The 14,401-nt window shown below is 39.2% G+C and overlaps 1 protein-coding gene across 1 annotated transcript in view; it reads left to right on the top strand.

Annotated features, from left to right (window-relative positions):
* Nucleotides 1-14,401, top strand: part of dock1 (dedicator of cytokinesis 1) — a 151,877-nt gene that overhangs the window by 51,221 nt on the left and 86,255 nt on the right. Inside the window, exons 25-27 of the mRNA XM_026352157.1 lie at nucleotides 1,867-1,973; nucleotides 6,452-6,579; nucleotides 8,797-8,892. Coding sequence (XP_026207942.1) covers nucleotides 1,867-1,973; nucleotides 6,452-6,579; nucleotides 8,797-8,892 — 331 coding nt within the window. The remainder of the gene's footprint in view (nucleotides 1-1,866; nucleotides 1,974-6,451; nucleotides 6,580-8,796; nucleotides 8,893-14,401) is intronic.

Raw genomic sequence — 14,401 nt, forward strand, 5'->3', positions numbered from 1 at the left:
TTATACTTACAAATATGTGAAGAAAGCTTTTCTGATATAGTAAGAGAAATGCCTTTCAGCTGCAAATAAGTTTTTGGAAAAACATTCCTTTTTTGTTTTGGTCCACTGTGGACAATCATCTGTGAAAAATTATAAATCCTACATGAGCAACACAGATTTTGCCCTAATTTTCTTATGAATAAGGTAAAATTAATCCAAATATATAGACAAATGAAATAAAAGTAGCCATAAAGAGATTGATGCTGTTATTTTGACCATCATCTAATAGAATTATCAAAAGCAAAGAGAAGAGCCCTGTCCCTGACAGAACCTGTCCACCGTTCTTCAAATTTCTTTTGTAGTTCTGAAGTAGCGCTACTATATGTACAGTAATTATATTCCAGACCTTGAAATGTGCTTCGCCTGTTCATTTGCAAGCACTGAAGAAAGGACCCTCTTCCATTTGCCCACGTCCAACACCTGGACAGCTGCCATTTTCACAGCAGGCTCTGAGCCACACAGTTCTGCCAGTCCCTTCCTCTATCTTCTACCACTGCACCACTATCTACCTCCCTGAATGGGCGGCTGGTGTTTGGCTTGAGGTAGTAGACAGTTTGGGTTCTGTCTACCAACCACAGTTTCTCTTGTTGAGTTTCACAGCTCTCAGATTGTTTTTCGTGTGTGTAAAAAGTTGCTTATTTCATAGATTAATTTTCACAATTGCACACTTGCCCGATAGATTTTTTTTTTTTTTGTAGTGCCAGAAGAAACGGCATGAGTGAAGCTTTTGGCATTAGCTTTAATTCTGAGAGCTCTGGTCCTTTTTGAAGCATTCACTTAGCTGTAATTCACAGGCCTGGCTCTTTTTCCTACCTGAGCAAAGGTGGCATCAGCTGTTCTAGTTGTTAGCACAAACCTGGCAGAACAGCTGAGCTGGAGGCGACTAAATTGAAGCCTCGGGGGTAGGGGTGTTTTATCCCCTGCCAGAACCTTTTCTCTCCTCCTTTATCCTCGGCTTGCCAGAGTAATAAGCATCCAGCCTCTTCATTGAGGAGAAAACTGTCAGCTTTATGCTTGTGCATGAATGTGGATTTATTTATTTTAAGCTCTGAACTGGTGGATCCTCCTAATTTTTTTATCTTTTTGGGCTTAAAAAAAGTGAATTAATAGTTGTATGTATATTAAGTTTGCAGACCTTTGCAAAATTGCAGCAATACTCAGCCAGCTTCATCATAAAAAATGCAGTTGAATGAGAAAGAATTATGGACCATAGTAATTAAACATTTTACATTTTACTCATAGTTTGACAAAACAGATACCACATGGTTTGTTTACTGGTTGTTGCTTTCAGCAACATATTGCGGTCTTTATGATCTGTGGTCATGTAAAGAACCATGAACAGTCATGGCTCTTCACATGACAGTGGTGTAACCAGAGGCGGAACAGATCAGAAACTGAGACTGAAACTACGACACACATGTCCACCATCTCATTTCACAGTTCCGTCTTAGTGAACTGGGACACGACAGTTGACAACTGTTTATCCAAGTGCTATTTCCAAGGTCAATAATATACCTAAAGCTAAATCTACTATATTTTTCTTTGTTCTGTACACACAGCATCTATTGCATCTGGTGCACAAATGTTTATGTTCGGAGAGCGATCCCTCCCCTGTTGCTCTGGATTTTTTCAGATATGAAGGATCTAAGGACATATGATTGTTAACATATGTCCATATTGTGTAGATTGTACAGGCCAATGAAGCTAATTTGTAATTTGGGAATTGAGCTATAAAAAATAAAATAAAATTTGATATTGAAATCTACTTTTCACACTTTTATATTTATTATATTGTTTATCCCTAATTTTGTCCTTCTGTCTCTGTAGCAAGCTGTTCACGGAGTTTATCCTAAAGGTTCCTCTGGGTCGCCTCGTGAAGCAGAAGCTAGACTGTATGATTGACATTGTACACAGCGATCTCTTTACTCATCACGGTGAGAGCACACACACACTCAAACTGCACTTACTTCTTCAGTGCATGTACCTTCACACACAGTGCGGTATTATAATCGTTCCATCCTCTTCTTTGTTGTCTTTTAGTAATGAATTGCTTTACTTGTCTCATTCCAACAGCACACATTGTACAGTACATTTTGGACATGTCATAGTAATGTTTATTAAGAAGGTGAGGGATGTAAAACTGGTTAATGAGAATCTGTACCCTGCAGCTTGCAGCCAGGCTAGCCTGCAGCATCATACAGGCAAAGCTTTGCTGCACTGCTGGCCATGGCCAAGCATTTTGCTGGAGGCAGCAATCCTTTGGGGCCATGTTAGGTTAGAGTTGACAAACACACTCACACTTGCTTACTGTCCTCTGGTGGTAAATTAAATGCAGGGTCCTTAACCCAATAAAATGGCAGCAGTGACGTAATGTAATGGCTTGCAGGAACAACACATTCCTCAAAGCGGTTGTTTAACAAAAAGAAAGTGGACAACAAGTGCTGCTCTCTGCCTATCACAGTATAAATGTCTCTGCTTTACACCTAATGATCCAGTCCTGTCATACTTTAGCAGCAAAAAATGGAGGTTTGACCAGTTTAGTGAGTTAATTTCCAAGTGAAATGCTTAGTTCATACTCCCCTGGTCATCACTATTGATCTGTAGGTGTAATTGTGTATAGACAACCCTCCCCGATCTTGTGAATGGACTGCTGATCAACAGAAGGACTTGCTTCTGGGATGTAGATCTGGACTACCCCAGTGCTCAGTTCTATGTACTGTTGCTTTGAACACTTCCTGTAGTTTTTGAGGTATGTGTGTGTTTTCAAACTGTGCTAAACCAGTGAAGGCCAATACATAATTTCCACGTTAAATTGGTTTTTCCACATCTGCATCAAGCTGAGCTCCTGTTTGGTGACGTTTTACTACAGATAATGTCCACTCCGACAGTTCACCTGTAGTAAGTGCATATGCTCATGGGGCACATTGCTAGTTGTATCCTGATTCCCAGGTGGTTCCTGAAAGTTTCCCTTGCCACGTCCTCATCAATATGCATTGGATGTGTTCACTGATGGAAGTGTTTTCTTTCCTGCAGGCTGCACAGTGATTAACATATTAACTATTGCTGAGTAAAGGCATGTCCTAAATTAGTATTTTTCTGTCCCCTGCTGGTTTAATGTTCAAAATGATAACTTTAAACAATAAGATATCATCCCTTTCTTAAAGGGTTCTACCTATACTTTAAAAACTTATGAACTTAATGAACTCTGAGCTTTCTGTCACCATCACTGTTGATGATGTAAAGAAAACCGTAGAAGAGCAACGTAAATGACTTGGATAAATCGCTCTAATGTGCTCTTTGGAAGAGAATTGTCAGCTGCTCTCCTGGTCTGTTTTAAAGGGGAAATTCACTGTAGTGTCTAAAGTCTGTTTGCACTGGACGTTTGTAGCCTAGCACTATAATTCCAGTTTGCTTGTCCTGCTCCTACCTACAACTAGTATATGAGTATGTGTATGTTAATGTATACTCGTGTGTATGTTCATTCATGTGCTTGGGTTTGTTCCTACATGTCTGTATTTAGAGTTTTAGTCGGGAGGGAGGGGGCGAAGAGAATAAAGATTAAAGCTCTGTAAAAACAAGGCATTAAACAGTCCACACAACATTAGACACCCTCAGATAGGATATTTACTTTTGTGTTCACACCTTGGAGGATTACTAAATGCGCACACACAGATCTAAAAACACACATTTTCCCTTTAAGCTGTATCAGGTAGATGTTGGTGATTTGTTTCTCAGCAACAGAAATATTTCAGCGCAGACATGGTTGTCACTTTGTGTTAAAACTACCCAACACGTGACAGGCCAAACTCTTAACAACGTTCACTGGTAAATACCTTAAAAGATTTCTTATAAGGCATTCACCAGTGAAAGCTTTATGCGAATAAAATCCGTATTGTAGAGCAGACTTCCCATAATGCTACAGCCAGACATAGATGGCTATTTACTAATGATTTGTGGAGCTTTTTCAGAGTTTTAGTCAGAGCATTTGTCCATGCTTTAAACTCTAGGTTTTGCATTGGCAGACAAAAAATCGGCACTGCTACAACTCACGTGTAGAGCCATTATACTGGAAGGACTGAGGTTATTGCTAATTGGTTTCTAGGGATGGCAGAGTCAATAGGTCCAGTAGTGGTGCAAAGTGAAATATCTTGACAACCCCTGGACAGACAGGATAAATCCTAATGACTTTGGTCATCCTGTGGGCATTTATCTAGTGTCGCCAGTGGGTCTAAATTTCCACAGAAGTTCTTGAAAGGATATTTTAAGAAAGATACTTGGATTTAATTGGCAATGGATAATGGTGGTCCTGAAGATAAATATTGATTTTGATCATATCCTGCCCTGTCTTGTAGCACAACCTTCAGGCTATATTGTCAACTTTTTAGACAGGATACTTCAATACTTGTACAGGAACAATTACTGTGACATTTGCTGAGAAAAATCACTCTCCCCCAAGAGTGATCACTTTCTATTTAGGTGCCCGTGTACAGTGAGTCACTATGTGACCACTATGTATATGTAATGTATGTTTATTCCTCACTACAAGATTCCTACACTGGGTTAGTCCCCTTTCCTGCTTGTTGCTGATTCACAGGAGACTGTATACAGAGCCACTCAAAAGGCATCCAGCAGCTATGCAAAAATTCTTAGCACGAAGGGAATAATTGTGTAATTAAGGCACTGATCAGTGCCCTTGTCATTAAAAATGAAATTTCAGATTGTTCAGGAGTCTTTGTTTGTAAATTGCTAATTACTACATGATGCATTCATTACCCTTTTCCTATCATGGTATTTGTGTGGAGCTCCTGTTATGGTTAATATGGTTAATTCAGCAATACTAAAAGTAAAATGAAAACAGCTTCTGAAGACATGAATACACTCACCTTAAAGATGCTTGATTGGGACGAAAACACAGAGTTTCTCCTTCATTTATCTCCATAGAACCACTTCATACTGCTCAATAATACATGTACTTGTATATGTAGAAAGTGGCAAGATAATATAAAATACTGGTTGCATTTATGTTCAGTACCTTTGGGTGTTGTTTATGAAGAGGTTACCATAATATATATATATTTTATAATGGGTTGTATCCTACTGTTTATCATTTGGCATTAAGCTGTATTGACAATGGGCATACTGTAATATTATGTTTGTATGTGTTTGCTTTGTATGGATTCAGAATCGAAACCCATCACTGGCGCCTCCCTACCTTGTTATTAAGTGGTTTGCAGGAACAACACATGCCTCAGAGCAGCTGACAAAAAGAAAGTGGACAACAAGTGCTGCTCTCTGCCTCCGACAGATATTCAGTTCATCATGAACACTGTAAATGTCTCTGCTTTACACCTGATGATCCAGTCCTGTCATACCTTAGCAGCAAAAAATGGGGGGGTTGACCAGTTTAGTGAGTTAATTCCAAAGTGAAATGCTTATTTCATACTCCCCTGGTCATCACTATTGATCTGTAGGTGTAATTGTGTATAGACAAGCCTCCCCGATCTTGTGAATGGACTGCTGATCAACAGGAGGACTTGCTACTGGGATGTAGATCTGGACTACCCCAGTGCTCAGTTCTATGCACTGTCTGCATTTCCTGTAGTATTTAAGGTGTGTGTGTGTGTTTTCAAACTGTGCTAAACCAGTGAAGGCCAATACATAATTTCCATGTTAAACTGGTACAGAGAATTTATTTGGATTTAGAATCGAAACAAATCACTGGGTGCCTCCCGACCTTGTTATTATATAGACTGTTGTCCCTGTAGTCTGCATCAGTTTTACTGATGACTTTACTCAGTGTATTCCTTTTTTGTTCATTTTCTTATCTTTTACCATGGCAATAAATCAGCACTCTGTGAGAAGGTCTACGTCACTGAATAGTTCTAACTCTGTTGCACCATTTCTTTCATTTCCTTTGTTTGTAGCAGTGAAGAGAAAACTGTAATGTGATTGGTTTCCTCTCCTCTATCCGCTCGCAGCTTATTACTTTCCATGTTCAAATTGAACCCAACATCCTCCCCAACACACACTCACATACATGTTGGGCCTGTTTGCCTAATTTGGTCCAACTATGTATTCTGACAAGATGCTGAATAATTATATGAGGTGAGGTAACTTAGTAGTTTGGTTTGGATTTTTGTTTTTCTTGCTTTATTTTTCAAGAGATGCTCTGGTTGGCTTACTCTCTCTTGCCTTTGGGATATTGTGAGGTTTTTCAACTGCCTGGTTATTAAATTCATATGTGCATTGCCTTAATTTAATCATCTTAGCTGTGAGAAAGCCATTAACAAACTGCATGTGTCTGCATTAAGGGTGTGTTGTGAGCATATGCTGCACTGTCTTCTGCGATCTGTCATCTGCTCCTTGTGCTGAGTGGCATTATGAATGTGTGTCTTTGGCGCTGTCCCTGCAGATTGCCGTGAGATCCTCCTGCCGCTGATGACAGACCAGCTGAAGTTCCACCTGGAGAAGCAGGAGGAGCTGAAGGCTTGCTGCCAGCTGCTTAGTGACATCCTGGAGGTGCTCTACAGGAAGGATGTGGTGAGCAACACAACTCTTTAGTTTTATGTGCTTTTATTTCCCTCTGGGATAAACAATAGCATAACAGGAGAATCCAGGAGTCCTTCCATAAATAAACACATTTCAACTGTGGTTCTTTTACTGAATAGCAAATTATCAGTGTGCTGTGTGCAATTTATTTTATTGTCCTATGTGCCCTGAAAGGAGCACATTGTACGGCAATGTTAATTTACTAACCTGTAGAGTTAGCTGTGCTCGGTAAATCATTGCTCAGGGTGCCTAGAGGCCATCTTCAACACCCTGAACGTGTGTTTAGAAGCAGAGTAGCTGGACAATTGTTGTTAAAACAGTTATGTAGCAAATCTAATATTCATTATTCGTTATTGATTAATTTCACTACTCCAGTTTTCCAGTTAATTAATTACTTGTTTAGTGCATGAACTGTCAGATATTAGCTAGAAATTCGCCAGATCTCCAGTAGACATTATTAGATTGATTTACAGAAAGGCAGAGTAAAGGTTTGACATTTTTCATTGATTAATTACTTAAAAAGTCGATAAATATTTCTGTAGACCAGCTAATATATTAATCAACTACCTTTTTATTACAGTTTTTTTTTTCTTTTTCACTAGAGCAAATCCATCATACTCAGGCATCAGCCCAACATGCACACACACTGTAATAACACGCACGCTCACAAACACTCAACTGCTTCATTGTGTTTCACACGTTTCCATGCCCAGACTCCTGATGTCCTCCCTCAGGCCCACTCACTCTTCCCCCAGCCATTGATCAACACTGTCCAGCCTCCCACACTCTACTCTGCTAGGGATTATCCACCTCTTCTACTTGTTCTGGCTTTCACATTCTCGTGTCTTGGTCTCTCCTCTGCTTCAATCTCTCTTTTTTTTTCTCTGTCCTCCACTGCGCACTTTAATACACATAAATATGAATGGCGATACTACTCCATGCTACTAAAGAAAACGATTGTGTCCAGTTTTAAGGTATTAAACAACTTTATAATAATGAGAATCAAATTGAACCTTCCCCTCTTAAATAATTAGATTCAGACTAATTTAACCAGCTACTTTCTACATGCACTTGGTTTGTATTACAAGACATTACATTAATATAGACCTGTATTTTTCTCTAAAACCATTCTGGCAGTCGTGTGCATCCCACTTGATGCTTTGCAAGGCAATATGTGAAAACCCGTTTTCAGATGGTTTGTTCTCCCCAGCCTTCCTCTGTGTGATTGTATGAATGTTTGTGTCTGCGTCTGTGCCCAATCTTGGGTGCATGAGTTCTTCAACCGCAGAAAGAGATACGTAAATTATTGAATGTTTAGGTTGACGCTGCAGAGCTCGAGCTGCTTGGTTTTTCCCCCACAGACAGGTAGACACAGTAACAAACAAACCACTGTTCACTCAGGCTCCCTCATAAGGAAGTCCAAGTAAAATCGTCCCACTTATGACAGCGATACAGCTGCCCCAGGGATGTTTTCCCCTCCAAAAGCTAGAAAATGCAATGTATAATTAAAACCATATTTGCTGCATCAGAGGTATTTGTCAAGTTTCATGGGACTAAATATCTTTATGTAGAGCAGTATTAACATTTTATATATCTATTGTTAAAGACAAAGGTATTATTTCTTCTGTGTTTTGTCCAAAAAGGCAATAAAGAAATCACTTTTTTCCCATTTAGCTCAGTAGGCAAAAAAAGTTTGAACTCATCTCTCAATAATTTTTCCTAAACACATGACTGAGAGATTAATGATGTAACTGGATGTTTTTGAAAAAATGTACTTTACAATCTTTAATGTCCATGTGGGTCACCAACATCCTCTAAGAATCGAGGTTTTAAGGATCTGTGCAGACTCATTAGTTTGCACTGACATTCATCAATCATTTATTCAGAATCTATTTTAAAACAGATGGTGCCACAATTTTTAAATTAGAATCTGCTGCAATAGCACAGACTGTAATGCAGCGAAACGTCCAGCGGTGAAAACCCCATTCTCTGTTTTTCCTGGCATTTAATTCTTTTAATGCAGCCTTTTGTGCAATATAACTTATGTAAAAAATGTCCGGTCTGTCACATGTGTTTAGTCATTAGTCAGAAAATCCCATTATGTAACCACGCAAGGTTAAAAGGTGGATATTTTCTTTGAAATGCTTATGTCATTGTGTCCTTCCTTCCCTATGTTTGTATGTTGACATATGCATTTGTTTCTGTAAGGGTCCAACCCAGTGGCATGTGCAGGTCATCATGGAGAAGCTTCTGAGGACAGTGAACAGAACAGTCATTTCTATGGGCCGTGAATCCCCCCACATCGTAAGTCTGTCTTTAACAACTAGCTGTTTGTCCACAACCAACTCTTCCTACTTTGTTTTTTTTGGTTAGTTTTGTGTTTTTTCCTGTTTATCACACACATACATAGCTGGACATGTGTACACTCCACTTCAGAGGCTTTTGTACCACAACCAGTTACACCCCTAGATGTCCACTGCACCTCCAATTCTATTCCAAAGCTATCATTAACAGTAAAGTCTACCTTGGCAGAATGCTTTCACCCTGCCTCAATCTAGAAGTGGCTTTGTCCAGTTCAGTAGAAGTTAACACATGGATTCTTTGGCTTACTAAAGCGTATTTTTATGTATTGTTTAGGACTGCTACATGCAGTCTGAAACAATACTATTGTAATGGAGATTTTTCTGATGGCACCTAAAAGTATCTTTACATTTATAGTGCTGACTGAAAATGTATGCACAACACCCCTTTACTGTCCCTTGTGCCTTCTCGTCCTCTCTTTTTTCTTCTGTCTCACATGCTTCCTATCTATCTGTGTTGCAGTAAAGTGATTTAGGATTGCAGAGTCTCTGTAGCTGCTCGATCTCTCCCTCTGTCTAAAGGTATTCCGTCAATGCACCAAGCTCATCGTGAAGATAGGGAGCTCTCTGTTGTGTAACAGATCGCCAGTGAGAATCACACTGCATAATGTAACACTAAAGAATTTGTGAGTTGAGCTGAGGCCTCCCTGCTGCCCTTTTCTCTCAGCCAGCTGCCTGGAGGGGGTCTAGGACTCCCACTTACTCTCCCTCTTCAGCTCTCCAATCCTTTCATTGTTATGCCAGGCAAAGAGTTTGGAAAAGAGGTTGTACACTTGAAGACATGTTGTTAGAAACTGAACCAGCTGCCAAAGTGGCAGACCTTCTACCTCCCTTTTTTTTTCTTTTGCTCCAGTGGGGTTCTTTTGTATGTATTTTAGATATGGAAACTGTAGATGACATTGTATAAAAGGCTATCAACGCTCTTGAAGGCAGCACACACAGGTCGCCTCTCTGCTGTATTACACTAAGTGCATCCATTTCAGCATCCTCCCTGTGGTGTACGTAAAATGGCATTCCCTGCTTCCAGCAGTGGCTGCTGAATGGTACTAAAGCAGACCATCCTGCTTTCTTGTTAATGAAAATGCTACCCTTGACCTGCTGTGGCCCTTATTAAGACTATCTACTTTGTATACATGTGCAGCAGCTGCCTTCTGCCTTACCTTGCTCTCTAAGATACAGCTTGCTTTTATTGTCCTTACTGAGCTTTTCTCAACTCCCTTTACTGAGAGAGAGAGAGAGCTAGAGGTCACATCAAAGGCCTGTCTTTTTAAAAGCACTATGGCATTTTTGCTCAAACCCTATACATTATAAAGTATGTGGGACAGAAGCTGCATTTGAGGCAGGTTCCCAAATTATTATTTAATGATCAATCAGGTTGGTGTGAATTTTTTAACAGCTATGAGACCTAGTTTGTGCAGTGAGAAATGTTGTAGCTTTCTAATCAGAGGACTGTTGTTGCTGCCTCTGCGTACTGCTGTCTACTCTGCAGGCACATTGTGAGCTGCTGCTCGCACAACACCGCAGCCAACCACTGACCTTGTTCCTCTGAGTGGCAGCCTCTTACATTTAGATTTATGCATTAACGTTCTACTCTGCCTCCCACCTCTCTCTCTTTCCTTTCTCCTTTCTCCTGGTGGTGGTGGTGGACACAGAATGTTGATGAGAATGATCAGAGTCACTGCTTGGGGGCGTTGGTTTTGTTGTGTGTTGTCACTGCAGTGCTACGCGTGTTAGCGACTCAGAGACATGGCATCACCAAACATCTGCATCGCTGGACAATCTAGTGGGCTTTATATTTATATTCATGTCCACCCTCACACAGGTTGAGACGAGTCCTTGCGAATACATTTACATTAGAATAGTAGCAGAAACAGTTTCGACTGCACCTGCTGAAAATGTGGAGTCCTCCTGGTCTGCACTTGAATCAGATACACATTGATGGGAAACTACTGCATGAAACATTTGTCTTCTGCTTTTAAGAGTCCAACCAAACCAATAGTTTTTTTAGTATGTCATATGTAAAGAACAACTGTTTGAGGTGAATGTTGGCTGCAGTACTTTGTGGATATCCTGCCGATATTCCTGCAACATGCAGAAGGAAAGGAGTGGAAAGCTGCAGGGGAAAGCCTCTGTATTATTGATTGACAGTATGGGGCTGGCTGGCTACAGGGGATAGAGTGTTCTCTTTGCTGCATGTACTCACTGACCAAACACTGTATATTGCAACACTGCTATCTCAATAATGTTTATTCACTCCATAATCCTTTATTGTATCTTTTGCTCCCTGTATCCCTCACTGTTTTTATCGTCCTGTCTTTATATCTATTTCTTTCCAAATATTTCTCTGAGCGTCTCCATGCTTCTCTCATTCTATCTCTTTCTCTCCCTCACCCTCTCCCTCTGACTGGCCAGACTGCTGCAGAGCTCTTACAGAAACGAAGCATAGTGAGATATGGCACTGCATCATAATGCCTCAAACATGCACTTCTCACTCACTCACTGCACCCCTTCACTCCTCTCCTGTGCTGAAAGTTTGACTGAGTGTCCTCTTATGTTTATTGACCCTGCAACAACCTTATGTCAGACATGCGCTCACTATCAACACTGTGGAAACCACCAGGAATCAGATTTTGATGCTTGTCACCTTCAAACCACAAAGGGTATAAGAATGTGAGATCTGAAGTTGGACTGGGCATCTTTTTTGTACCCTCAGCTTGCTGTAAACATCCACAGACGCCCTGTGGCCTGGCTATGGGTGAGGGGACAAGGGACGTTTTTGCCTTCAAGTAAGATTTGTTTCTAGGACTTCATGTATCCATGTAAGGGTAAATGCACCTCTTGGGCATTTACTCAGAGGTTTGTCCCCAGTTTACCTCATTGCTGGTCTGTGCCAACATCAGGCAGGTGCATGCACTTACACAAAAACATGGACATGTGTCTCAGCGCTTAGCATTTAAGAAAGGATGTCAAAGGCAAGAACTATGTTGAGAGTGTAAGCTTAGGATCATAAGCAGGTTGCCGTTTATTCCCTTGGTTATATTCTGCTTTTATGCTGTGTCACTCTATTTCTTTAAAGAGATACAAGGTAGATTTTATGTGTATTTTCAGCCTTATGTCCTGCTTTTCATCACATACATTGATTTGCATACAGACCTTTTAAACCATGTGCCCTGAGTGAAATCATGTTTATTACTTCTCACCGGGTTAATTTAGTTAACTTACCCAAAAAAGGAAAGAAAGGAATGAAGGTATGTATGTAAAGGTTGCTAGTTTTGTCTCCAGATATTATGATGTTAGTAAGATTTTGGCTGCAAAAACATGGCAGTAGAGGTTAATTCAATTCTAAAAATGAAAAATACATTAATGTCATTCTAGAAATAGTGAAAATTCTATTACTAAACTAAAAAATAAATTAAAAATCAATTTTGGTAATTTTGGCAAACCAAACCTATTACTGGAATTTCTCCTAATGGAAATAAAATTCTATTATGCTACTCATAGCTCTGCAAATGATACTCGGTTTACTTCATACTTTGAGAGCTCTATAGATGTCTGTTTTTATTTTTTCAGATTTGCATATTAAATAAAAAGAAACTGTATAAAATACATAGTATTGCACATAGTAAATCAATTGCACTTTTTAAGGTACAAATAAACATCTAGTTCTCTCTCGATGCTACAGTTTAACTACTGAAAGAAACCGACCTGACATCTACAAGAGTGTATGTGTGAATTACATGTAGCCAACAGAACGCAGCGTGTCAGAGCTTGTGAAGGTCAAACCAGTGATGTTTACTGTAGTAGTCCATAAAGTGATTTTATAACAGTAAGTAAAGATATTTCTTTTATGCCCTTAAAACAACTTTGGCGCATTTCCTGTCTTCAACGCTTTTTGGGCAGTGTTTATCGGTTTTATGCTCCTGCTGGCTCTATTAGCTTAAAGTTGTTTTGTTAGATATTGGCTGCTTTCCCACTCTCTGAAATTGCATTAGCCCTGTTCGATGCTATACAATATATATAGATATATTTATTTATATGTATTTATATATAGTGAATGCAAATTTTTATTTGGCTGTACATCGTTTTTGAACCCTGTATACAATATATGACTTTTTACTTTACAGTAGGCAGGAAGTGATGAAAAGTAACAAAGGGAAAAAGACAAACCCTTTGTTGTTGTGTTTAAAACCTTTTTTTTTTTCTTCTTCTTTTTTTGAAAAGCTAGGAAATATCCTGCAAAATCTAAGAACTGTAGTTTTGCACTGTAGAAGCCCTGGTTGTGATAACAAGTGGCACATTCAATCTTTCTGGCTTGGTTTCAGTAGCTATCATACTTCAGTAAATGATGCAGAATACTGACGCAACCCCCCACATGTGATAAGGACCAGCATCATCTTTTATAGCCTACATGGTTATGTGACTGGAACCGTTAAGGAAGTAAAGGAACTATTGTTTTTCTGTGTTGGGCCAGAACTTTCTTTAGACCATTACGTTTCAGTGAAGATGTGTATTGTGAGGTTAGTAAGAACTGAACTTCATGTATGAGAGGGAATTAAGCATCAGAAGTTGTTTATCTCTCATGTACTATAGTTTTTGAAATTCACAACCCCCATCACTGCAGCTTAAATAAATACATTCCACTAAATCAGAAATTGAATGTTTATGTTTATATACAGTGGAAAGAAAAAGTATGTGAATTTCATAGTTTTCTGAATTAATTTGTCATAATTTGATCTGATCTGCAGTCAAGAGTAATAAAAAAATTAAATGTGCCTAAAATAATAACAAAAAAAAAAATTTGATCTTGATGTTTTTGAGAAAAACCATAAAAACCTCACACTGTGTGAACCATTTCCCAAACCCCAAATTAAATTAATTAGCATACCATATTAGCAACCCACAGTCTTCTTAAGAAATGTAGTTTGGAGATGTGGACTAGAACTACTTTGAGAGCAGCAAAGAAGAATATGCTTATGTGAGCCATGCCTCCTCAAAAGGAGCTTTCAGAGAATTGACGATCAAGAATTGTTCATTTACATAAAGCTAATAAGGGTTACAAAGAAATTCACCAGTCTACAGTTAGGCAAGCAATCTACAAATGTAGACTGTGGCTACTCTACCAAGAAGTGGGCGGCCAACACTTATCAATGAGGTAAAGAAACAACCCAGATATTCAGGGTTCACATACTTTTTCCACTAGTAGTACGAGGTTTTTATGGTTGTTCTCAAAAAAGTTATGAAAGATCCAACTTTGTTGTTGTTGTTGTTGTAGTACTTTAGGCACATTATATTTGTCAGCGCTCTTGACTTAGATAAAGATCAGATCAGATTTTATGACAAATTAATGCAGAAAACCATGAAATTCCAAAAGGTTCACATAATGTTTCTTGCCACTGTATTCAAAATGCAGGCTGCAATGAATGCTACAATTAAGTGTGCCCGTGTGTGTGTGT

This window comes from Anabas testudineus, chromosome 19 (genome assembly GCF_900324465.2).
Source record: "Anabas testudineus chromosome 19, fAnaTes1.2, whole genome shotgun sequence".
Taxonomy (NCBI): domain Eukaryota; kingdom Metazoa; phylum Chordata; class Actinopteri; order Anabantiformes; family Anabantidae; genus Anabas; species Anabas testudineus.